This window comes from Phlebotomus argentipes, unplaced genomic scaffold, assembly GCF_947086385.1.
Source record: "Phlebotomus argentipes unplaced genomic scaffold, Phlebotomus argentipes genome assembly contig_33, whole genome shotgun sequence".
Classification (NCBI taxonomy): domain Eukaryota; kingdom Metazoa; phylum Arthropoda; class Insecta; order Diptera; family Psychodidae; genus Phlebotomus; species Phlebotomus argentipes.
Window position 1 is genome coordinate 1,269,202 of NW_026776167.1, and position 22,782 is coordinate 1,291,983.

At 45.6% G+C, this 22,782-nt stretch overlaps 5 protein-coding genes across 5 annotated transcripts; 1 reads left to right on the forward strand and 4 right to left on the reverse strand.

Moving 5' to 3' along the window:
* Positions 1 to 6: 6 nt before the first annotated feature.
* Positions 7 to 788, reverse strand: LOC132256979 (large ribosomal subunit protein eL34-like). Its single transcript, XM_059753623.1, has 3 exons — positions 706 to 788; positions 411 to 485; positions 7 to 345 (listed from the first exon to the last, which is right to left on the reverse strand). The coding sequence occupies exons 2-3, from the start codon at positions 473 to 475 to the stop codon at positions 51 to 53; spliced, it is 360 nt and encodes a 119-aa protein (XP_059609606.1). The 5' UTR covers positions 476 to 485; positions 706 to 788; the 3' UTR covers positions 7 to 50.
* On the forward strand, positions 766 to 7,921 carry LOC132256973 (transport and Golgi organization protein 1). Its single transcript, XM_059753612.1, has 6 exons — positions 766 to 989; positions 1,107 to 2,669; positions 3,033 to 4,308; positions 4,372 to 4,473; positions 4,670 to 5,328; positions 7,586 to 7,921. Exons 1-6 carry the CDS (start codon positions 878 to 880, stop codon positions 7,651 to 7,653), a joined length of 3,780 nt encoding a protein of 1,259 aa, XP_059609595.1. The 5' UTR covers positions 766 to 877; the 3' UTR covers positions 7,654 to 7,921.
* Positions 7,919 to 12,382, reverse strand: LOC132256974 (xanthine dehydrogenase). The gene is made up of 3 exons (XM_059753613.1): positions 12,328 to 12,382; positions 8,093 to 11,962; positions 7,919 to 8,033 (listed from the first exon to the last, which is right to left on the reverse strand). The coding sequence occupies exons 1-3, from the start codon at positions 12,376 to 12,378 to the stop codon at positions 7,983 to 7,985; spliced, it is 3,972 nt and encodes a 1,323-aa protein (XP_059609596.1). The 5' UTR covers positions 12,379 to 12,382; the 3' UTR covers positions 7,919 to 7,982.
* LOC132256971 (xanthine dehydrogenase-like) lies at positions 12,382 to 17,337 on the reverse strand. The gene is made up of 3 exons (XM_059753610.1): positions 17,231 to 17,337; positions 13,299 to 17,174; positions 12,382 to 12,693 (listed from the first exon to the last, which is right to left on the reverse strand). The coding sequence occupies exons 1-3, from the start codon at positions 17,288 to 17,290 to the stop codon at positions 12,643 to 12,645; spliced, it is 3,987 nt and encodes a 1,328-aa protein (XP_059609593.1). The 5' UTR covers positions 17,291 to 17,337; the 3' UTR covers positions 12,382 to 12,642.
* LOC132256972 (xanthine dehydrogenase-like) lies at positions 17,290 to 22,253 on the reverse strand. Its single transcript, XM_059753611.1, has 3 exons — positions 22,064 to 22,253; positions 18,135 to 22,007; positions 17,290 to 17,597 (listed from the first exon to the last, which is right to left on the reverse strand). Exons 1-3 carry the CDS (start codon positions 22,109 to 22,111, stop codon positions 17,547 to 17,549), a joined length of 3,972 nt encoding a protein of 1,323 aa, XP_059609594.1. The 5' UTR covers positions 22,112 to 22,253; the 3' UTR covers positions 17,290 to 17,546.
* Positions 22,254 to 22,782: the final 529 nt, after the last annotated feature.

Consider the following 22,782-nt stretch of genomic DNA (forward strand, 5'->3'; position numbering starts at 1 on the left):
CTCAAATTAACCTTATGTTGGAGGTTTATTAGGAGTCTGGATTGTACAGATTATTTCGCCTTTGCCGCGGCCTTTTGGGACGCCTTCTGGGCCTTCAGCACCTTCACCACGATCTTCTGTTCCTCGATGAGGAAGGCTCGCACAATACGCTCGCGCAGGCATCGGTGGCACAGGACACCTCCGTACGTGCGGCGGACAGTCTTCTGGCGCTTAGAGATGCGGGGGCGCTCGCTGGGGCGCGTCGGGCGGATGCCCTTTAGCTTCTCCTTGCACTGGCCACACTTCGGCACATTACGGCGCTTCTTCACATACTGATACACCAGCAGACCGCCTGGAGTGCGAACTCTGAAAAAGACATGGCATTTTGAAGATTCTCTGACACCAAAAGAGGATTCCATGCAGTTACTTACACACGTCTCCTGTTTGACTTTGTGTTGTAGGACAACCGGCGTCGCAGAGTCAAACGCTGAACCATTTTGTTGAGTCTGTGAAGAAAACACAGGAAGATTGTGAGATTTCAGTCCCAATATGTAGGGTTATGTGCGGGATCAAATTTTCAATTTGAATTTCCTCAGCCAAAAATAGAGGAAAAGAGCAAACAACTGCACTCAATGCAGCTTCTGTAGCCAAAGGATAAATTAGCCAACATATTGTCTGGTGAAATTATCGATTTATAGGCACATTCGAGGAAAATTGAACACTTACGCTCACGTATTCACGTTGTCAACAAGAAAGAGACCGAGCGGAAGCCACCATGACAGTTGGTGGCCAATTCAGCGGAAGTGCTGACAATGTCAGTGGTAAAATTGCGTGACGTTCGCAATTCAGCAAAAGTGTCGTGTTGTGTGATGTGGCGAGTGGCGAAAAATTCGTGAAAATGCGGAAAATATGTAGAGTTATTGTGATTTTTCTAGTACTAGTGTTACTTAACAATCTGTGCGATGGTAAAATATCCAATTTACGCCTCTGTGCCGATCCCAAATGTGCAGGTAAATGCATATCAGCATCAACTCATATCGCTTTCACCGGCATTTGCCAAGATTCCTCCACGACAATTGCAGAGTTTCTCAAATGGGGATCCTCAAAATATTGTGTTTCCTTTTCAGAACCCATTTCTTTGGGCATCACTCAGGTGAATTACAATCCCTCAGACAAGTATGTGTTGGGTTTCCGGGCGAATGTGCATGTGAAAATCTTCTCCAAGTCGGCGGGATCGGAGCCCAACTTCTGGGGTGCTGAGATTCAGGGCAGGAGGGGCTACGTACCCAAGAACCTCATCCGCGAGATGAAGGTGCTCAATTCCCAGTTGCAGTATGAGGTGCCAACGGAATTAGGATTGGAGGAATCTGGAGAGGAGACTGTAATTGACCAGGAAGCCTCTGAAGAAGTGAATGAGACTGTTCAGGAAGTGCCGAAAATTCCTGAGATCGCTCAGAAAATGGATCAGGTTTCAGTCGAGGCGGATAAAGAAGAAGATAAAGAGAGTGGATTTTTCTCCCATATGTTTGGTGGAAATTCTGTGGAAGAGAAGCAAGAACCTGTGAAACCAGAAACTACCACTTCTGTGAGAGAAGATGAAGAAAGTGAAGAGGACTATGATGAGGAAGAAGACGACGAAGAGGAAGAGGAGGAGGAGGAAGAAGAAGACGTTTCGACTGAAGAAACTCCAGAAATCACGGAGAAACCAGTGAATATTGAAGAGTTGGCAAAACCAAATGAGGAGGAAGTGTTTCAGGAGCGAAAAATTCTCAGCACCTTTGAGGAAATTCCTCAGCAAGATGCTGGTCATGTGTCATCTGAACAAGAAATACCGAAAGAGCCTGAAAGAGAAGTAAAACCAGCAGAAGTGAGTGAAGAAATTAAGGAGAAGGAAGATCTTCTCCCTGCCAAGGAGCCTACAATTGAAGTCACCACTCCGCATACGGCAGATACTCATTATTTTCCCGAAGAATTTGTCACTCAGCCTTCGGTATTCCCGGATAAATCTGGTGAGGAAGTGAGTTCCACCGAAGAAGTTCCTGAATTTAAGCCAATTCCTGAAGAACAGACTGAAAACAAATCTCCCGAGGAAGTAAAAGAATTACAGGAGGAAATTCCTTCCTCAACTGAAGCTCCGAGGGAGGAGAGGAACGAGATTCCTGTGGTTGAGGTTTTAGATGAGATTTTGGAACCTGTAATTAATACCGACATTCCTCAGGAATCTCTACCTGCTTTCGATACTATTCCGCCACTGCCTCCACAGATTCCTATTGAAGAAGTTGTGCCCGACGTTCAAACTCCTTTCCCACCGCTTCATGAACATCTTCCGCCTCTGCCGAACATCGAACCGGAGTCAATTCCTGAGATTCCAGTAGTAGAGGCTGCAAAGCAGCCTGAAAATATTGGGAATACAGCGGAAACAGTGCCAGAAGTGCCTCAGACTCTGCCCGAAGTAATTACAGAGCCTCCACCGGAAACTGTGACTGAATCTGTTGGACAAGGAAGTTTTGAGGAGATTAATATCAAGCCAACGGAAGAACCGCAAGAGGAGAAAATCGTGAAGATAGAGAGTGAAAAGCCCGATGGAGGATTCTTCTCCGGACTATTTGATAGTATTACAGAGACTCTCAACATGAAAGTAATGAAGGATTCTGAAAAGATGGAACAAGAGAACGTGGAAAATAAAATGGGTGAGTTTTGATTCAATGCTCTCGGCCAGAAACTGTAAACAGAAAGTTTCTCATGGTTCAATGGCGAAAAATAATATTTTATAAAACAGTAATTTTTCACATAAAAGAGCATCTTATGAAAATGAGAATGTGTGACTAAATTTATTCTACTGTGACAAAGACTAAAGCAGGTCTCACCTTGTTGGCGCAGCCTTTAAATCAAATTTAGACATATGTAGCATATGTACAATTTTGCAAATATTTTCGCTTTTGCTATGCCAGTTACTGAAAATGTAATTAAAGAAACTGTCATGACAGCAACGCTAATTATGAATTGATTCACCTGTATAAACAAGAAATAATGTATGTTTTTTCTATTTATAGATAAAGACAAGAAATCTACTGACGACTTCTTCTATCGTCCCCAAAGTCAAGAGCTTCGCCATCCGATAGTCAGTCCCCATCATCCAACGGCTCAGCAACAGCAGAGGCCTAAAGCTGAGGTGGCAGAGGAGAAAGTGACAAAGAGTGCAGGCATGACGTTCGATGAGTTCATTTACTTGTTGATGGACAGTCTGCTGGGCATGAGCAGCCTGATCCTCTACTTGAGCGTGAGTTCTGGCGCTATCTTGATCTTTACCTTCGGCCATTATCTCGTAGTGCAGTGCAGTCGGGAGCGTCAGTTACTCTTCCGGCTGAATTCAATGGAGCGAAAGCTCATGGTGGCGTTCAAGGAGAATGGCAGTCTCAAGGGTGAATTGGGGGAGACAAGGGAGAAACTGATGAGCATTCAAGACAATTCCTTCGGATCCAACGACATGGTTATTGCACTGCGTGGAGAGTTGGACAATAGTGAAGCTCAGCGAGAGCATTTGCAAGATCAGGTGTTGTCACTGGAGAAGGAGTTGGAGAATGCAGCGGAAGCTGGTCTAGAACTGAACAGGATGGTATCAGAGTTGCTGAGTAATCAATCGGGTAGTGATTCGATAATAAGCAGTGTGGAGGAGTTGCAGAAACAGCTGAATGAACAACAGAACACAATACTAACCATCAATGCTTCGTTGGCGGAGAAAAGTAGAGAGAACAGTGAATTGCAGGTTTCGCTGGCGAGTCAATCGGAGAAGTACACTGAGGAGATCAGTCGTTGGCAGGAGAAGTGTGAGAAACTGGAAGTGGACACAGTTGAGGATAGGGAAAAGAAAGTGTCTCTGATGGAGCAGATTGATAAGTTGGTGAAGGAAAGGGAGAGAGAAGTGGGAGACTTGAAGCAGAAAATTCAAGTGCATGAGAATCGATATGAAGACATAAGTAAATCATTGACGCAGAGTCAATCTAGAGTTCAGGTGTTGGAGGACTGTATAAAGTCTCTGAAACAAGAGGTTGGTCAGAAGGGCAGTGGAAATTTCGAGGAGATCATGAATGTGGCCAATTTGAAGACGCAACTTGTGGCTGCCACCAAAGAGAAGCAGATGTTGAAAGAGAAGCTCGAGGAAGAAGCAGAAGCTCGCAAATTGTTAGACGATCATGTGAAAATTGTGCGGGAAGAGGTGGAGAAGCTGAGGAAGGAGTACAATGATGCTGAGAAAGAGCGATTGGAGGCCCAGACGAGGCTGGAAGTTCTCACGAGCTACTTCAAGGATAAAGAAACGCAATTACAGAAGTGAGTTTGTTTGAGGTTCACTGATAGAGTAATTCAATAACATTTTTTTGTTCTTCCTTTCAGAGAGTTAAGCGTGAAGGAAGCGATGTGGATGAAGTCTCAGGGTGAGACAACAAGCACTGTTGAGAAAATCAGAAGCATGCAGGATGAAATTCAGACTCTGAAGTGAGTTTTCTTTACAATCACTTCTTTTTGTTGTTACTTGTTTGGTTTCTCATTGGTTTTATCGGTTTTATCTGTGCATGCAGCAATGTGAAAAATACAGTGCTTGTTTTTGAAGTTTGGTAGTTTATCCTGTCATTTTTTATTATGCTTGTAGTGGATTAATTTAACCTTATTTGTGTTTGTCTATCTCCCATAGGTCTCAGAATGATGCATTGAGGGCAGAAATTGAGGCTCAACGAGCGACTCACAAAGCTCAAGTAGCTTCTCTAGAGAATCGTGCTCAGGAATCATGGCTGTCAGCTCGTCAAGCAGAACGACGACTTGAAGAGTCACGGATTGAGTCCTCGACTCTGCGTCGTAAGTTGACGTCCTTTGCGGAAAATGGTGTAAATAGTAGTTCCACCAATAATGTGGACAGTTTGACTGATGCTTCATCGCCGCTACACGGCGTTGAGAATCCGGGATCACCTCTGCTGGGTGTCCTGCCACCACCACCTTTTCTGCCACCACCTTTCATGCCGCCACCGCCACCCTTCATGCCACCCGGTCCGTTCATTCCGGCAGAGATGCGTCTGCCACCTCTCGGACGCCTCATGTCGCCACCGCCGCCCAACAATCGCTACTCACCCGGACTTGTGGACGACCGCGATGGACGCTTCAGTCCAGACAGGGGTAGATACACACCTGATCGCTACCATGATCGCTATCCGCCACACAGAATGTCTCCATACGAGACGGAGACTGACGTTAGTCCTCCTCCGACACCTCCGCCACATCATAGAGGAGGCTATCGCGGCTACAGCGCCTATTCGCCGCCTCCGCAGCAGCATGACGATAGGATGAAGCAATTCAAAGGTAATGCAAATCACTCCCCTATCCACTATTCATCACCTTCCTGCTCTTCCTCATCTTCCGGCTCGTTCTATTCAAACTACGAGCGCAGGAGGCGCAATCAGGGCGAAGGATTTCAGTCTGATGATGATGAGTGTGATCGTGAAATCGCACGCTTTTGATTGATCACTTAATTGTTGATGTTTGAGAAAGAGGTTGAACAAGGATTTGAATATAAAATTGTTTAATTGTGACCAGAAATTCGAAAGGCTGGTGAATTTTTGGGATTTTGCTTGGGTGAAAATTTTGATTTTTTTTTATTTAAAAAGTCAAATATTTATTATTGAGCCGCGCATATAACATTATTTTCACCAATATGGCTGAATTGAATACGTGTGGATTTAATTAAAAATCTATTTAAACGCAATTGGCTCCTTAGATTCTTCGGAGTAATGATGGTTTAGTAGGTAGCCGTGCAAGGATTAGGGGTAAATGGGGCAGCTTCAGATTGGGGCAGCTTCAGATTTCTTAATTTTCTCAGAGATTTTTACATAAATAAATTCCTGGTCTTCACACAATGTTTGTAGTCCTTAAGGACTACAATTGACGAAAATTTGCACAGGATAGCCTTGACTGTTTAGATAAAATAAGTGAAAATTGAAAATCACTCACAAACTAGAATTTTGCTGCCGAATTGATTGCGTGTTTTCTCCATTAAAAAAGCCACAATTCGCGTGAAACACAGTCAAAGGTTATTGAGAGTTAAGTAGAGATCCTAAATATGCCCGAACTTTTCCTCCTTGGCACGGCCCTTTCAGTGGGTGGTGGAAAATGCACAAACACTGCACACGGGGCAGCTTCGGATCGCCACGGACTGACAACAGCGCGCTCTGACAGTCTGACGCAACATCACGGTCGAAATTTTCTTGTGGCAAATATTGAAGATTTTTCACAAAGTGCCGTTCTGTGCTGCATTGCTTCATCACGTTAAACGACTTCTTAGTTGAAAAGTGAGAAAATACACGCGAAAATCACTGATTAGAGCAGAAATTTCGAGAAGCACATTTTGCGCGGAACTTTCGCGGCGCGTCAAGTTGCCACCACTCACGCATGGTGGCGTTGCGATACAGGAAAAATGACGGGCAACTTGCTTTTCGCTCAGAAATTTTGACAGTCCGTGTAAGGGTCCAGAAAAGTCGCGAAAATATTACTTTAAAGGCGATTTTTAGGGAATTAAACAGTATCAGTGTGTAGAATAGATATCAAAGTGATTATTTGCCCGCGATTCGACAATTCCACAATGGAATTTATGGTAAATATAAGTGAAAATCTGAAACATCCCCACAGCAATCCGAAACATCCCCGTGCGGGGCAGTTTCAGATAAATTACAATATTATTTTCATTCTCCTTTAGAGGAAAAAGGATCAGTTTTAATGCCCAATGAAAGGCATTTTCTGAAGCTCAATAGACGAGAGTTTATTTGAGCGTTGTGATAATTGCAATATATTCAGCCGATTTTTCAAGAAAAAATCCTAAAGTTGGAACAGCATTTTGAATCTGAAGCTGCCCCATTTACCCCTAATTAAAATCCAAATGTGGTAGACAAAGTGTTAAAAGAAGAATCTATTCTGATATGAGGATTTTTATTACAGTCTATATCATTTGCATATTTTCTTTCTTTTGCTTTTTCTTCTTCACTTTTCTTTTCTCATTTGCACTCGATTCAATGGTTTATTGAATTGAAAGAAAAAATGGGTATGCGAAAGACTAAACAAGCTCCTGATTTTGAGACTAACCCAAATATTTGTATATTATTTATTTTTATTTTGCAAATAAAGAGGCATAATTTTCATTTATTTATCACTTGGCTTCTCCTTTTTTTGTTGACAAACATATCGAGTGAAAAGTGGAATGAAAGACGTCACAAAATCATATTTGTATGAAAAATCATTGTCATTTCATTTGGTGTTTATGTGTATTTATGTGCTTATTATATGTTTAATTTTATGCATGACACAATTGCAATCATGGGACTTTGTTTATGAAAGAATTACATCGCTTTTGGAGATCAATGGAAGGTGCATCATCAGGTTAAGGCTTTTATTTCTTTATTATTTGACTTTGTACTTATCACTACTGCTTATCAGTGCCGGTTTAGTGAAGGTGAAGCAATCTTAAATATCCCATTGTTTATTGCCATATTACATGAGAACCTAATCATCTTCACTAAACCTATCAATTTTAAAAGATTCTCTGTGCATCTTAACGTGATTATTGCAGGTGGACTGAGCTCGGGATCGGCAGATAGTTTGGGGCCACGAAAGAGTGGCGGCAGTGCAAAAGTCTAAGACATGATGTGCTAAACTGGGACTTTATTAGCTTTTCTAAAGAGCCGAAACATTACTACGAATTAATAGATGTGACAGTAAAAACTAGATGTTTTCAACGTATTCAAAAATGCATAAAAGATCCTCTTCAGAGAACAGTTTTCTCCACTTGAAGAGTTGGTGCAATCGACAAGGGAAGCCCTTAATAAAACTACATTATGAATAGAATATGTGACTTGTATTGGAATTTGTAAATAAATTTTTAATAAATATAATTCAAACACCGTAATGAACTAAAATTTACAAATCAACTAACTGATAACTGGACTAATATTAAAGGAAAAAGTTTACTAAGGCATTACATTCCAGGGTTTAAATGATCCTTGTTGAGGTTCAGCGAACTGAAAAAATAGATTGATTAAGATTATTTGTCGATAGGAGAAATAGTGTGTTGAGTTACCTTTCTCGTGAATTTGTCCTGGCACGCCATCCGGATGCGAGCCGCTGTGGCTGGACTCGTGAGTGGGAAATTGGGGCCCAGGTTCTCGTGACTCCTGGCGGCAGCGATGGCTTCCTTGATGGCGAAGAAGACGGACGCCGCAGAAAAGAGTGGCGGTTCGCCGACTGCCTTGGACGAGTAGACGGCTTTTGGGTTGGGGGCGCCGCTCAGGAGGGAAACGTTGAACTCCGCCGGGATGTCCGCGAAACCGGGAAGCTTGTAGGCTCCTGGCCCACGGGACAGGAGCGTCCCGTCGGCCGCGTAGACCATTTCCTCGAGCGTGAACAGGCCGTAGCCTTGCATGAAAGCGCCCTCGATTTGCCCGATATCGATGGCCGGATTGATGCTGGATCCCAGATCCATCACGATGTCTGTCCTGATCACCTGATGATCGCCGGTCAAGCAGTCGATCTCCACCTCAGAACATCCAGCGCCAAAAGTGAAGTAATTGAATGGTCTTCCAGAATTTGTGGCGAAATCATATCCAATATTTGGAGTAGCATAGAAGCCAGTAGCCGATAAAGGAATGCGATCCAGGTATGCTCTAGACACCCATTTGTCCCATTCCTCATTTGGATGTTCTTTCTTGTAAGGAGCTAGGCGTTTAGCCAGGATCTCACAAGCATTGAGCACAGCCATTCCATTTAGATCCGATCCAGCACTTGCCGCTGTGGCTGAAGTATTGGGCACCTTGTCTGTGGACGTTTCAGAGATGTGAATCCGATCAAATGGCACTCCGAGAGTCGTTGCAGCGACTTGGATCATCTTCGTGTGAAGTCCTTGACCCATTTCAGTGCCTCCATGTGACAACAGTACACTTCCATCAGTGTAAATGTGCACCAAGGCTCCGGATTGGTTAAGAAATGCTGTGGTGAAGGAAATTCCAAACTGAACGCCAACAATAGAAATTCCTCGCTTTCTCCATCTGTGCTGATCATTGAATTTCCTGATTTCTTCGCGACGTCTGTGGAAATCAGAGCTTTTCATCAACTCACTCCAACATCTGCCGACTTGACACAATTCCACTTCCTGGTTGTAGTGCGTTCGGAGGCCAGTTCGCATCATATTAAGCTCAGCAATTTCTACATAGTCTCTGTTCACTGTCCTGGCAACTTCTCTTATTATATGTTCACCCACGAACATCCCTTGTGGACCGCCGAAGCCTCTAAAGGCAGTATTAGATGGTAAATTAGTCTTGCAGACCCAGCCCTTGACCAGTGCATTAGATACGTAATATGAGTTTAAGATGTGATACATAGCTCGTTCGCAAATGGAAAAGGACAAGTCCATTGAGTGCCCAGCATTGTTGTAAATATCTACAATGATGGCAGTTATCTGACCCTCTTTGGTACATGCAGCCTGGTATTTAAAATAGAAAGGATGTCTAGTTCCCGTCATCTTCATGTCTTCATCTCTGTCCAGCATACAGCGCACTGGGCAGCCCAGTTTGTAAGATGCAAAAGCCACGGGAATCGCCGTCATCATGCCTCTTGTCTCCTTCCCACCAAAACCACCGCCCATTCTCTTCACGCGAGTCACAATTTTAGAAGCCGGAATCCCCAAAACATGCGCCACGAGCTTCTGAATCTCAGATGGATGTTGAGAGGAGCAAAACAGCTCCAGCTCATCATTATCTCGTGGCACAGCTATAGAAGCTTGAGTTTCTAAATAGAAGTGTTCCTGTCCACCCATTCTCACTTCGCCTTCGACAATGTGGTCAGCATCCTCGAGCGCCTGCTCAGGATTTCCCTTCTTGATGACCTTTGGATATCCAGGAAAGTAACTCTTATGCTGAATGGCATCTTCCAATGTTACAATCACTGGAACAATATCCTCATAACTCACTTTAACCATTTTAGTTGCTCTTTGAGCCAAAACCTGATTCTCCGCAACAATAATGCCCAGAATTTGAGATTGAGAAGTCACAGTGTCAGTGACGAGGAACTCTTCATCATGGAATACAGGTCCTATTAGATTCCTGTCCAGGGCGATATCTTTAGCGGAGAAAAAGGCCTCTACTCCAGGAAGAGACAAAGCTTCCGAGGCATCGATATTGAGGATTCGTGCGTGCGATTTCTTGCTGAATACATAAGCCAAGTAGAGCTCATTCTCGAAACGAGGCATGTCATCGCAATAAATCGCTTCTCCTGTTGCTTGTTTGAAGGCCGAAGCGTGAACCTGAGGACGACGGATGGGATTCCAGGGCTCCTGACCGTCGGGCACTTTCTCGAACGTCTGAGTGGACTTCGGAGGCAGAGCGTGAAATGTTTCAGCGCCGCTAATCTCTTCTGCGGGAATTTGGAAATTCCGTGCCTTTGCTATGGCCAGGAAGGCCTTGAAGAAGAGACTGAGGGTGAGAGATCTGCGATAGAGGATCATTCCTCCGGGCGCTCCGGGATCCAGGGGAAGTTCACTGGCCAGCACATCGGAAATCTCTTCCACTAGAGCTGAATTCCATTGCTTTCCTCGAGCCACGGCGGAGGATTTCGGCGCAGTGACAACGGTCGGAGCCATTCCTCCGAAGGCCAACTCCAAAGACGCGACTTTGTTGGACTGGGGCTCGAATATGACGTTAACGGCTATGTTGACGATGGCAATGTCATCATCTCGACGCCGGGCTTGCTTGAATGCCACAATGTGTTGCTTCTCGCTAGTCTTGGGAAGAAGCAAGGACACGAGGATCTCGTCAGGTTTGACGAGATTCCGACGGTAGCCAGTGAAGAATCCGGGACCCATTCGAAGGGTTCGCCGTTCGCCAGCAACAGAAATGACTTCCAACTCGATCTGCGCGGCAGTGAAGATGGGGACCAAGTCCGAGATGGGACTTCCGTGCATGATGTTTCCCCCGACTGAGGCCACGTTTCTGATCTGCTTCCCTGCGAAGTAGTGAAGCATCTCGACAACAGCCTTGAAGGCGCGAGTCTCGTGCTCAGGACGATCCTCGATCAACTGCCGGAGTTTTTCTTCCATCTCGGCCAGAGGCACGGAAGCGCCGATCTTGAGTGCATTTTCCGTTTTGGAGATGCGATTAAGTTCTGGGATTTGGGCTGTTGAGACGAGGACTGGGAAGAGGCAGTTTCTGAACTTGACTTCCACTCCGACTTCTGTGTTGCCAACGACGATCTTGGAGTCAGGGAATTTCTTCTTCAGGTTCAACAATTCGTCGATTGATGTTGGTCTGAACCAAGTCACGCGTTCACCGCGGAAGACGAGGCTCTGGCGATCCAGGGCGTCTGAACACTTGAGTTCCGGCGGGAAGATGGGCTCCTGGCTGGGATCGTAGGGCACGAATAGACTGGGCTCGAACAGAGTCTCCACCGGACCGCCGTTGACTTTGCAACACTGGTCGCCCATGGCGCATCCGTTCTGAAGACCATCGACGGTGAAGGTGCGGAAGCCCTCGATGATGGGCCTGTAGCCGGTGCAGCGGCACAGGTTACCCTGGAAGGTGGTCTCCAGATCGGCCATGGTGGGCGCTTGGGTGTTGCGGAGAGTGGCGTACATTGACATGACGATGCCGGGCGTGCAGAAGCCACACTGCGAGCCGTGTGCCTTGGCGATGCGCTCCTGGACGGGATGCAGCCTCGTCCTGGTGCTGCCAATACCCTCGACTGTGGTCACGGCGAGTCCGTGCATGGAGCAAAGTGGCGCCAAACACGCGTTCACGGCCAGGTGGCGCACAAGCTGCGACTGCCTGTCCACGCGGGATACCATTACCGTGCACGCGCCGCATCCGCCCTCGGCGCATCCCAACTTCGTGCCGCAGAGGCGTAGCTTCTCCCGGAGATAAGACAGGAGCGTCTCTTCAGGGTTGGGACGGGGCTCAACGATCTGAATTAAAAGTAGTGCATAGAAATGTTTATTGCGAATTACTTGTTTACACTGTGTGATTTTCCTGGCTTCTTTATCGCCTTTGACCCTAGAAAGATAAGAATTGCCTTATCTGTTATTCAATTTGTAGGCACAAAATAATTTCATTGCAAAGTGATAGAAAAGCAATTGAAATTAAACAGCTTTTCGGTCAGAAAATAGCTCTTTTAATACAAAATATTAGTATTAAAAAAACTGATTTCTAAGCACTTGACAATATATTCCAAGTTTTACTCGCGAAGGTCAGACGATTTTTGTGGGTCTTATTACGCAATTGAAAAGCGACAGAGAAGCCAAATTGAATTTGATTGATTGATATATTTAACCTTTTTCCCGTTCACAAAAAATATTAGAGTGTTATTTTGGCTCAATTCCATTTCACTAAAGAATTATACGCACAACACTGGAACAGAACAATCTTCAAAGTCTGAGAGATGCTCAATGCAAAATCAATTGGAGATAATTAATGTTATTTCAACTGCTGATGTTGAGAGACTGAATTGTGTGAATTTGTGGGCTCATGCTGGAGTCTCCGTCACTTTATCATCTGTATGGTTTCACAGTGAAGTGGAAATTGGAAGTCACTGATAAGTGTCTCCAGAATTGTGTGAGTATCCCTCGGAAAAAGTTCATTTACGAATTTACGGCATAATATTCCATGGTGTAAAAGTTCCCTCTGTCGCTGCTTGAAACTGAAATAAAGACGAGAGAAGTGCTTAGTTGTATTGGAGGTGTCCACGTGCGGTTTTTTATGACAACTCTTAACACTAGATACGCTATAGTGTGTATGAATTATTAATACATATGTGAAACCTAAGCGATTATTATATTTCATGAGAGTGATATTTTTCACACTCTTCAATATAAAGCTAGTGAACAGTAAAAATGATTAAGGTATAAAAAAAATGAAATCAAGCACAGAATAAATTTTTCTTTTATTTCAGCCCAAATTTATCGGCAAGAATCAAGAATGAGACGTATAGCGAATTTTTTTCTTAATTCATTGTGTCTATAGGCTAATTTGAAAAACTGTGTTGTCTACATTGTGAATATTAGAAGATTTCAATTTGGAATCCTAGAAGTACTAATTATAAATACGGAAAATTTCATAATCACTGGATCTTTACGCGATATCTCAAGTTCAAGTATATACGTATGAAATGATAATGTTTGTGTAACGATATGGAATGTCGGATGGGGTCATAAAGATTAAGGCATATTATCTGATAATCGTATTTTAAAACTCCTGAAGAGATAAATGAGATAATCATATTTTGGATATGCATAACTTGCTTACTTTTCTTGTGAATTTGTCCTGGCACGCCATCCGGATGCGAGCCGCTGTGGCTGGACTCGTGAGTGGGAAATTGGGGCCCAGGTTCTCGTGACTCCTGGCAGCAGCGATGGCTTCCTTGATGGCGAAGAAGACGGACGCCGCAGAAAAGAGTGGCGGTTCGCCGACTGCCTTGGATGAGTAGACGGCTTTTGGGTTGGGGGCGCCGCTCAGGAGGGAAACGTTGAACTCCGCTGGGATGTCCGCGAAACCGGGAAGCTTGTAGGCTCCTGGCCCACGGGACAGGAGCGTCCCGTCGGCCGCGTAGACCATTTCCTCGAGTGTGAACAGGCCGTAGCCTTGCATGAAAGCGCCCTCGATTTGCCCGATATCGATGGCCGGATTGATGCTGGATCCCAGATCCATCACGATGTCTGTCCTGATGACCTGATGATCGCCGGTCAAGCAATCGATCTCCACCTCAGAACATCCTGTTCCGTTCGTGAAGTAGTAAACATTGTTGAAATTTTCTTTATTCTCTGCAGAATAGAATTGAACTTTAGGAAGCTGGCATCTTCCAACTGCAACAAGAGTGACTTGATCCTCATGAGCCATATTGACCCAGTCAGTCCAGGTTTTCTTGGGATTTGCCTCTCGATACGGCTTCAGACGCGCCATTAGAATTTTACAAGCATCCATTACAGCTGGTCCATTTATGTCTGATGAAATACTAGCTGCTGTTGGAGGTGTGTTAGGATTCTTGTCAGTTGAAGTCTCAGCAATGTGGATTTGATTGAAGGGAATTCCGAGCTCGGTGGAAGCAATTTGAATCATTTTCGTATGGAGTCCTTGTCCCATTTCCATTCCACTATGAGAAATAAGAACAGTTCCGTCTGTATATATCATCACGAGAGCGGAAACACGGTGAAATGAATCTATACCGAAACTAATTCCGTGACTTATAGGAACCATTGAAATTCCTCTCTTTCTCCAACGGTTTTCCGCATTGAACTTTTTCACTTGCTCACGTCTTTCGTAGAAATTGGAACTTATTATACATTCTTTCCAACATCTCTCAAGATATGCATCTTCTATTCTTTGCATATAGTGCGTTAAATCATTCTTCCTGATAAGATTTAGCTCTGCAATCTCAATATAATCCATATTGAGAACACGAGCCGCATGTCTGATTATGTGTTCCGCTGCGAGCATTCCTTGAGGACTTCCAAATCCTCTGAATGCTGTGTTGGATGGTAGATTAGTCTTGCACACTTTTCCTTCAACTCGAACATTAGGGACACAGTAGCAATTAAGGAATTGAGTCATTGACACTTCCAAAACAGCTTTTGATAAATCCAAGCTGTAACCGCCATTGTTAAACATTTTTATATCGACAGCAGATATTTTGCCATCTTTTCGGAAGCCTACTTTGTATTTATACAGAAAAGGATGTCGTGTTCCTGTAATCATCATATCTTCATCTCTGTCCAGCATACAGCGCACTGGCCTGCGTAGTTTGTGAGCTGCGAGTGCTACAGGAATTGCAATTAATGGATGTCTTGTTTCCTTTCCTCCGAAACCACCTCCGATTCTTTTTATATGGCACACTATTTTATGACGAGGAATATCCAAGATAAAGGATACGTATGACATTACTTGATTAAGACCTTGTGAAGTACAGTAAATGTCCAGTTCATCAGCATCTCTTGGAGAAGCAATTGCGGCATGAGTTTCCAAGTAGAAATGCTCCTGTCCTCCCATTCTCACTTCGCCTTCAATCACATGATCGGCTTTCTTCAGGGCTTCCTCAACATCTCCTTTCACTATGTCTTCTGGAGTCATTGGGAAGAAAGACTCTTGCTCTATGGCATCCTCAATGGTTATAGTCAGTGGAGAAAGCTCTTCGTATTCAACCTTCACTAGCTTGGCTGCTCTTTGTGCCAAGTATTGGGTATCTGCAAGAATGACTCCAAGTGTCTGACCCTGGGACGTGACAACAGAAGATATAAAGACTTCCTCATCAGCAACCATTCCTGGATAGATATTCTTTTCTGCCGGCAAATCTTTAGCGGAGAAAAAGGCCTCTACTCCAGGAAGAGACAAAGCTTCCGAGACATCGATGTTGAGGATTCGTGCGTGCGATTTCGTACTGAATACATAAGCCAAGTAGAGCTCATTCTCGAAACGAGGCATGTCATCGCAATAAATCGCTTCTCCTGTTGCTTGTTTGAAGGCCGAAGCGTGAACCTGAGGACGACGGATGGGATTCCAGGGCTCCTGACCGTCGGGCACTTTCTCGAACGTCTGAGTGGACTTCGGAGGCAGTGCGTGAAAGGTTTCAGCGCCGCTAATCTCTTCTGCGGGAATTTCGAAATTCCGTGCCTTTGCTATGGCCAGGAAGGCCTTGAAGAAGAGACTGAGGGTGAGAGATCTGCGATAGAGGATCATTCCTCCGGGCGCTCCGGGATCCAGGGGAAGTTCACTGGCCAGCACATCGGAAATCTCTTCCACTAGAGCTGAATTCCATTGCTTTCCTCGAGCCACGGCGGAGGATTTCGGCGCAGTGACAACGGTCGGAGCCATTCCTCCGAAGGCCAACTCCAAAGACGCGACTTTGTTGGACTGGGGCTCGAATATGACGTTAACGGCTATGTTGACGATGGCAATGTCATCATCTCGACGCCGGGCTTGCTTGAATGCCACAATGTGTTGCTTCTCGCTAGTCTTGGGAAGAAGCAAGGACACGAGGATCTCGTCAGGTTTGACGAGATTCCGACGGTAGCCAATGAAGAATCCGGGACCCATTCGAAGGGTTCGCCGTTCGCCAGCAACAGAAATGACTTCCAACTCGATCTGCGCGGCAGTGAAGATGGGGACCAAGTCCGAGATGGGACTTCCGTGCATGATGTTTCCCCCGACTGAGGCCACGTTTCTGATCTGCTTCCCTGCGAAGTAGTGAAGCATCTCGACAACAGCCTTGAAGGCGCGAGTCTCGTGCTCAGGACGATCCTCGATCAACTGCCGGAGTTTTTCTTCCATCTCGGCCAGAGGCACGGAAGCGCCGATCTTGAGTGCATTTTCCGTTTCGGAGATGCGATTAAGTTCTGGGATTTGGGCTGTTGAGACGAGGACTGGGAAGAGGCAGTTTCTGAACTTGACTTCCACTCCGACTTCTGTGTTGCCAACGACGATCTTGGAGTCAGGGAATTTCTTCTTCAGGTTCAACAATTCGTCGATTGATGTTGGTCTGAACCAAGTCACGCGTTCACCGCGGAAGACGAGGCTCTGGCGATCCAGGGCGTCTGAACACTTGAGTTCCGGCGGGAAGATGGGCTCCTGGCTGGGATCGTAGGGCACGAATAGACTGGGCTCGAACAGAGTCTCCACCGGACCGCCGTTGACTTTGCAACACTGGTCGCCCATGGCGCATCCGTTCTGAAGACCATCGACGGTGAAGGTGCGGAAGCCCTCGATGATGGGCCTGTAGCCGGTGCAGCGGCACAGGTTACCCTGGAAGGTGGTTTCCAGATCGGCCATGGTGGGCGCTTGGGTGTTGCGGAGAGTGGCGTACATTGACATGACGATGCCGGGCGTGCAGAAGCCACACTGCGAGCCGTGTGCCTTGGCGATGCGCTCCTGGACGGGATGCAGCCTCGTCCTGGTGCTGCCAATACCCTCGACTGTGGTCACGGCGAGTCCGTGCATGGAGCAAAGTGGCGCCAAACACGCGTTCACGGCCAGGTGGCGCACAAGCTGCGACTGCCTGTCCACGCGAGATACCATTACCGTGCACGCGCCGCATCCGCCCTCGGCGCATCCCAACTTCGTGCCGCAGAGGCGTAGCTTCTCCCGGAGATAAGACAGGAGCGTCTCTTCAGGGTTGGGACGGGGCTCAATGATCTGAATTAAATATGCGGATATTAATTTTTCACTCTCTATTACGCAGTTTGACTCACTTTTTTGCCATTGACAAAGAATATTAAGGTCGACTGTCCGCTCGATCCGCTCTCTTCCATCGTTCACTCTTAACTGAATTCTTACACTCAAGTATAAGTCACCTGTTATATAATTTTTTTTGCTCAAATGCCCCCACTATTCAGATTTCTGTGCTGTTGTCTTATCAATTTCTTAATCCCCTTTTAAGTTGCTCGTGTTTGTTTGTCACCTCTTGTGAAGTGCAATATAGTAAGCGATGAGTAAAAAAAAATTTATTGTTCATGGGTACAGAAGTTATTTCCAATAATTCATGTCAATTCAAGAATGAAATAATTTTTACGGCATTACATTCCATGGAGTATAAGTGCCCTTCTTCGCTTTTTTGAACTGCAATGAAATTTTTGTAACAATATAAAAATTATTATTTTTCTGACAAAGTTTAAAACATGTAGGTAAACTTGAAATATACAACATTCATTGAGATTATAACACTTTAATCAATTTAACTGATTTATTACTCTTTGTGAAGAAAGTAAAGAGCGTTTATCAGAAAATAGAAATAACCAAAAATTTTGGATGATATCTGGTAAAAGCCATATCAGTAAAACTTTGACATTTATGGTTTTAAAATGAATTTACCTACACCTTGACATTAGTTGAAGAAAGTAAAAAAAAGATGATGTACAGAAATTAATAAGAGGATAGAAGAAAATACAAAGTTTATACGGTTAAGAGACATGTAAAACTTGAAAAATAGAAAAAAAAATGGATTTTAAAAATCAGAACCAAAACAGAATGCTTCATATGAAACCTTAAAAGGTATTTTGACAAAAAATGTGAAAGAAAATAAGGCTCAAAAGAGGGAACTTACATTAATTTTAATAAAGAAATAAGTCGGCTATGGAGAAGAGAAGCAAGACTTACTTTTCTTGTGAATTTGTCCTGGCACGCCATCCGGATGCGAGCCGCTGTGGCTGGACTCGTGAGTGGGAAATTGGGGCCCAGGTTCTCGTGACTCCTGGCAGCAGCGATGGCTTCCTTGATGGCGAAGAAGACGGACGCCGCAGAAAAGAGTGGCGGTTCGCCGACTGCCTTGGATGAGTAGACGGCTTTTGGGTTGGGGGCGCCGCTCAGGAGGGAAACGTTGAACTCCGCCGGGATGTCCGCGAAACCGGGAAGCTTGTAGGCTCCTGGTCCACGGGACAGGAGCGTCCCGTCGGCCGCGTAGACCATTTCCTCGAGCGTGAACAGGCCGTAGCCTTGCATGAAAGCGCCCTCGATCTGCCCAATATCGATGGCCGGATTGATGCTGGATCCCAGATCCATCACGATGTCTGTCCTGATGACCTGATGATCGCCGGTCAAGCAGTCGATCTCCACCTCAGAACATCCTGCTCCGTTCGTGAAATAAAAAGCACATACGTTAGTCTCATTTTCTGCAATATAGCCAGTTATCTTAGGCATTTGGCATCTTCCAACTGCAACAAGAGTGACTTGATCCTCATGAGCCATATTGACCCAATCAATCCAGCCTTTGTCTGGATGTTTCCTTCGATACGGATTTAATCGTTCAAGTAGTATATGACATGCATCTATTACTGCCACACCATTAAGATCTGAAGAGAAACTTGCTGCTGATGGCGAAAGATTTGGATTCTTGTCAGTTGAAGTCTCAGCAATGTGGATTTGATTGAAGGGAATTCCGAGCTCGGTGGAAGCAATTTGAATCATTTTCGTATGGAGTCCTTGTCCCATTTCCATTCCACTATGAGAAATAAGAACAGTTCCGTCTGTATATATCATCACGAGAGCAGAAGCTTGATTAAAAATGTTAAAAGGAAATCCTATGCCATGGCTCACAGGAACTATTGAAATTCCTCTCTTTCTCCAACGGTTTTCCGCATTGAACTTTTTCACTTGCTCACGTCTTTCGTAGAAATTGGAACTTTTTATACATTCTTTCCAACATCTCTCAAGATATGCATCTTCTATTCTTTGCATATAGTGCGTTAAATCATTCTTCCTGATAAGATTTAGCTCTGCAATCTCAATATAATCTTTATTGAGAACACGAGCCGCATGTCTGATTATGTGTTCCGCTGCGAGCATTCCTTGAGGACTTCCAAATCCTCTGAATGCTGTGTTGGATGGTAGATTAGTCTTGCACACTTTTCCTTCAACTCGAACATTAGGGACACAGTAGCAATTAAGGAATTGAGTCATTGACACTTCCAAAACAGCTTTTGATAAATCCAAGCTGTAACCGCCATTGTTAAACATTTTTATATCGACAGCAGATATTTTGCCATCTTTTCGGAAGCCTACTTTGTATTTATACAGAAAAGGATGTCGTGTTCCTGTAATCATCATATCTTCATCTCTGTCCAGCATACAGCGCACTGGCCTGCGTAGTTTGTGAGCTGCGAGTGCTACAGGAATTGCAATTAATGGATGTCTTGTTTCCTTTCCTCCGAAACCACCTCCGATTCTTTTTATATGGCACACTATTTTATGACGAGGAATATCCAAGATAAAGGATACGTATGACATTACTTGATTAAGACCTTGTGAAGTACAGTAAATGTCCAGTTCATCAGCATCTCTTGGAGAAGCAATTGCGGCATGAGTTTCCAAGTAGAAATGCTCCTGTCCTCCCATTCTCACTTCGCCTTCAATCACATGATCGGCTTTCTTCAGGGCTTCCTCAACATCTCCTTTCACTATGTCTTCTGGAGTCATTGGGAAGAAAGACTCTTGCTCTATGGCATCCTCAATGGTTATAGTCAGTGGAGAAAGCTCTTCGTATTCAACCTTCACTAGCTTGGCTGCTCTTTGTGCCAAGTATTGGGTATCTGCAAGAATGACTCCGAGAGTCTGACCCTGGGACGTGACAACAGAAGATATAAAGACTTCCTCATCAGCAACCATTCCTGGATAGATATTCTTTTCTGCCGGCAAATCTTTAGCGGAGAAAAAGGCCTCTACTCCAGGAAGAGACAAAGCTTCCGAGGCATCGATATTGAGGATTCGTGCGTGCGATTTCGTGCTGAATACATAAGCCAAGTAGAGCTCATTCTCGAAACGAGGCATGTCATCGCAATAAATCGCTTCTCCTGTTGCTTGTTTGAAGGCCGAAGCGTGAACCTGAGGACGACGGATGGGATTCCAGGGCTCCTGACCGTCGGGCACTTTCTCGAACGTCTGAGTGGACTTCGGAGGCAGTGCGTGAAAGGTTTCAGCGCCGCTAATCTCTTCTGCGGGAATTTCGAAATTCCGTGCCTTTGCTATGGCCAGGAAGGCCTTGAAGAAGAGACTGAGGGTGAGAGATCTGCGATAGAGGATCATTCCTCCGGGCGCTCCGGGATCCAGGGGAAGTTCACTGGCCAGCACATCGGAAATCTCTTCCACTAGAGCTGAATTCCATTGCTTTCCTCGAGCCACGGCGGAGGATTTCGGCGCAGTGACAACGGTCGGAGCCATTCCTCCGAAGGCCAACTCCAAAGACGCGACTTTGTTGGACTGGGGCTCGAATATGACGTTAACGGCTATGTTGACGATGGCAATGTCATCATCTCGACGCCGGGCTTGCTTGAATGCCACAATGTGTTGCTTCTCGCTAGTCTTGGGAAGAAGCAAGGACACGAGGATCTCGTCAGGTTTGACGAGATTCCGACGGTAGCCAGTGAAGAATCCGGGACCCATTCGAAGGGTTCGCGGTTCGCCAGCAACAGAAATGACTTCCAACTCGATCTGCGCGGCAGTGAAGATGGGGATCAAGTCCGAGATGGGACTTCCGTGCATGATGTTTCCTCCGACTGAGGCCACGTTTCTGATCTGCTTCCCTGCGAAGTAGTGAAGCATCTCGACAACAGCCTTGAAGGCGCGAGTCTCGTGCTCAGGACGATCCTCGATCAACTGCCGGAGTTTTTCTTCCATCTCGGCCAGAGGCACGGAAGCGCCGATCTTGAGTGCATTTTCCGTTTCGGAGATGCGATTAAGTTCTGGGATTTGGGCTGTTGAGACGAGGACTGGGAAGAGGCAGTTTCTGAACTTGACTTCCACTCCGACTTCTGTGTTGCCAACGACGATCTTGGAGTCAGGGAATTTCTTCTTCAGGTTCAACAATTCGTCGATTGATGTTGGTCTGAACCAAGTCACGCGTTCACCGCGGAAGACGAGGCTCTGGCGATCCAAGGCGTCTGAACACTTGAGTTCCGGCGGGAAGATGGGCTCCTGGCTGGGATCGTAGGGCACGAATAGACTGGGCTCGAACAGAGTCTCCACCGGACCGCCGTTGACTTTGCAACACTGGTCGCCCATGGCGCATCCGTTCTGAAGACCATCGACGGTGAAGGTGCGGAAGCCCTCGATGATGGGCCTGTAGCCGGTGCAGCGGCACAGGTTACCCTGGAAGGTGGTCTCCAGATCGGCCATGGTGGGCGCTTGGGTGTTGCGGAGAGTGGCGTACATTGACATGACGATGCCGGGCGTGCAGAAGCCACACTGCGAGCCGTGTGCCTTGGCGATGCGCTCCTGGACGGGATGCAGCCTCGTCCTGGTGCTGCCAATGCCCTCGACCGTGGTCACGGCGAGTCCGTGCATGGAGCAAAGTGGCGCCAAACACGCGTTCACGGCCAGGTGGCGCACAAGCTGCGACTGCTTGTCCACGCGGGATACCATTACCGTGCACGCGCCGCATCCGCCCTCGGCGCATCCCAACTTCGTGCCGCAGAGGCGTAGCTTCTCCCGGAGATAAGACAGGAGCGTCTCTTCAGGGTTGGGACGGGGCTCAATGATCTGAATTAAATATGCGGACATTAATTTTTCACTCTCTATTACGCAGTTTGACTCACTTTTTTGCCATTGACAAAGAATATTAAGGGCGAATATTTCTCTTCCATTTTGCGATCACAACTGAATGAATATTACATTTTCATCCAAGTTTTCGGCTATTTGAGACAGTAATTCGTCTTATCTCTCTTTTTGTTACCCATAAGAAATCTTATCATTCTTCAAACATTGTTTTTGCAGCTTCGCTACGTTCGTTTCAGATTAATCTCGATATTTAAAGTATACCTAACCCGGTGGCGGGCGTCCGTCGTCAGTCGGCCCGATTGTCTGCCGACCCGGTGGCGAGCGGTCGTCTTGATGACAGACAACGGTGTTCGACAGTCACGAGACTGTCGTCCGTTGAGACAAACAAGCGACTGTCGGTTGTTTGTCGCGTGGCACCGGTCTGAAGTTAGCAGATGTTGGCAACATGGTGGCGTCAGAATTTTCGGCCAAAATGAGAATTTTTCCAAATGCAAAGAAAATCGCGGAAATCGCTCAATTTAACTCTTTTCAGGTCGGGACAATACTTTTCCGAGCCGTAATTAAATTCTTTATCGTGCGCCCATGCCGGCATATTTTTGATCATAAAAAACGCGCATGTAATAAATATAATTACTGGGAGTTTATTAATTTCTTCAAAATAATTAATTTAATTCGCCATGAAAAAAAATACGCAAAGGCGCCATTTTTGACACATTCGACACATGCCCGACTGTCGCCCGACTTTCGGTCACACTCC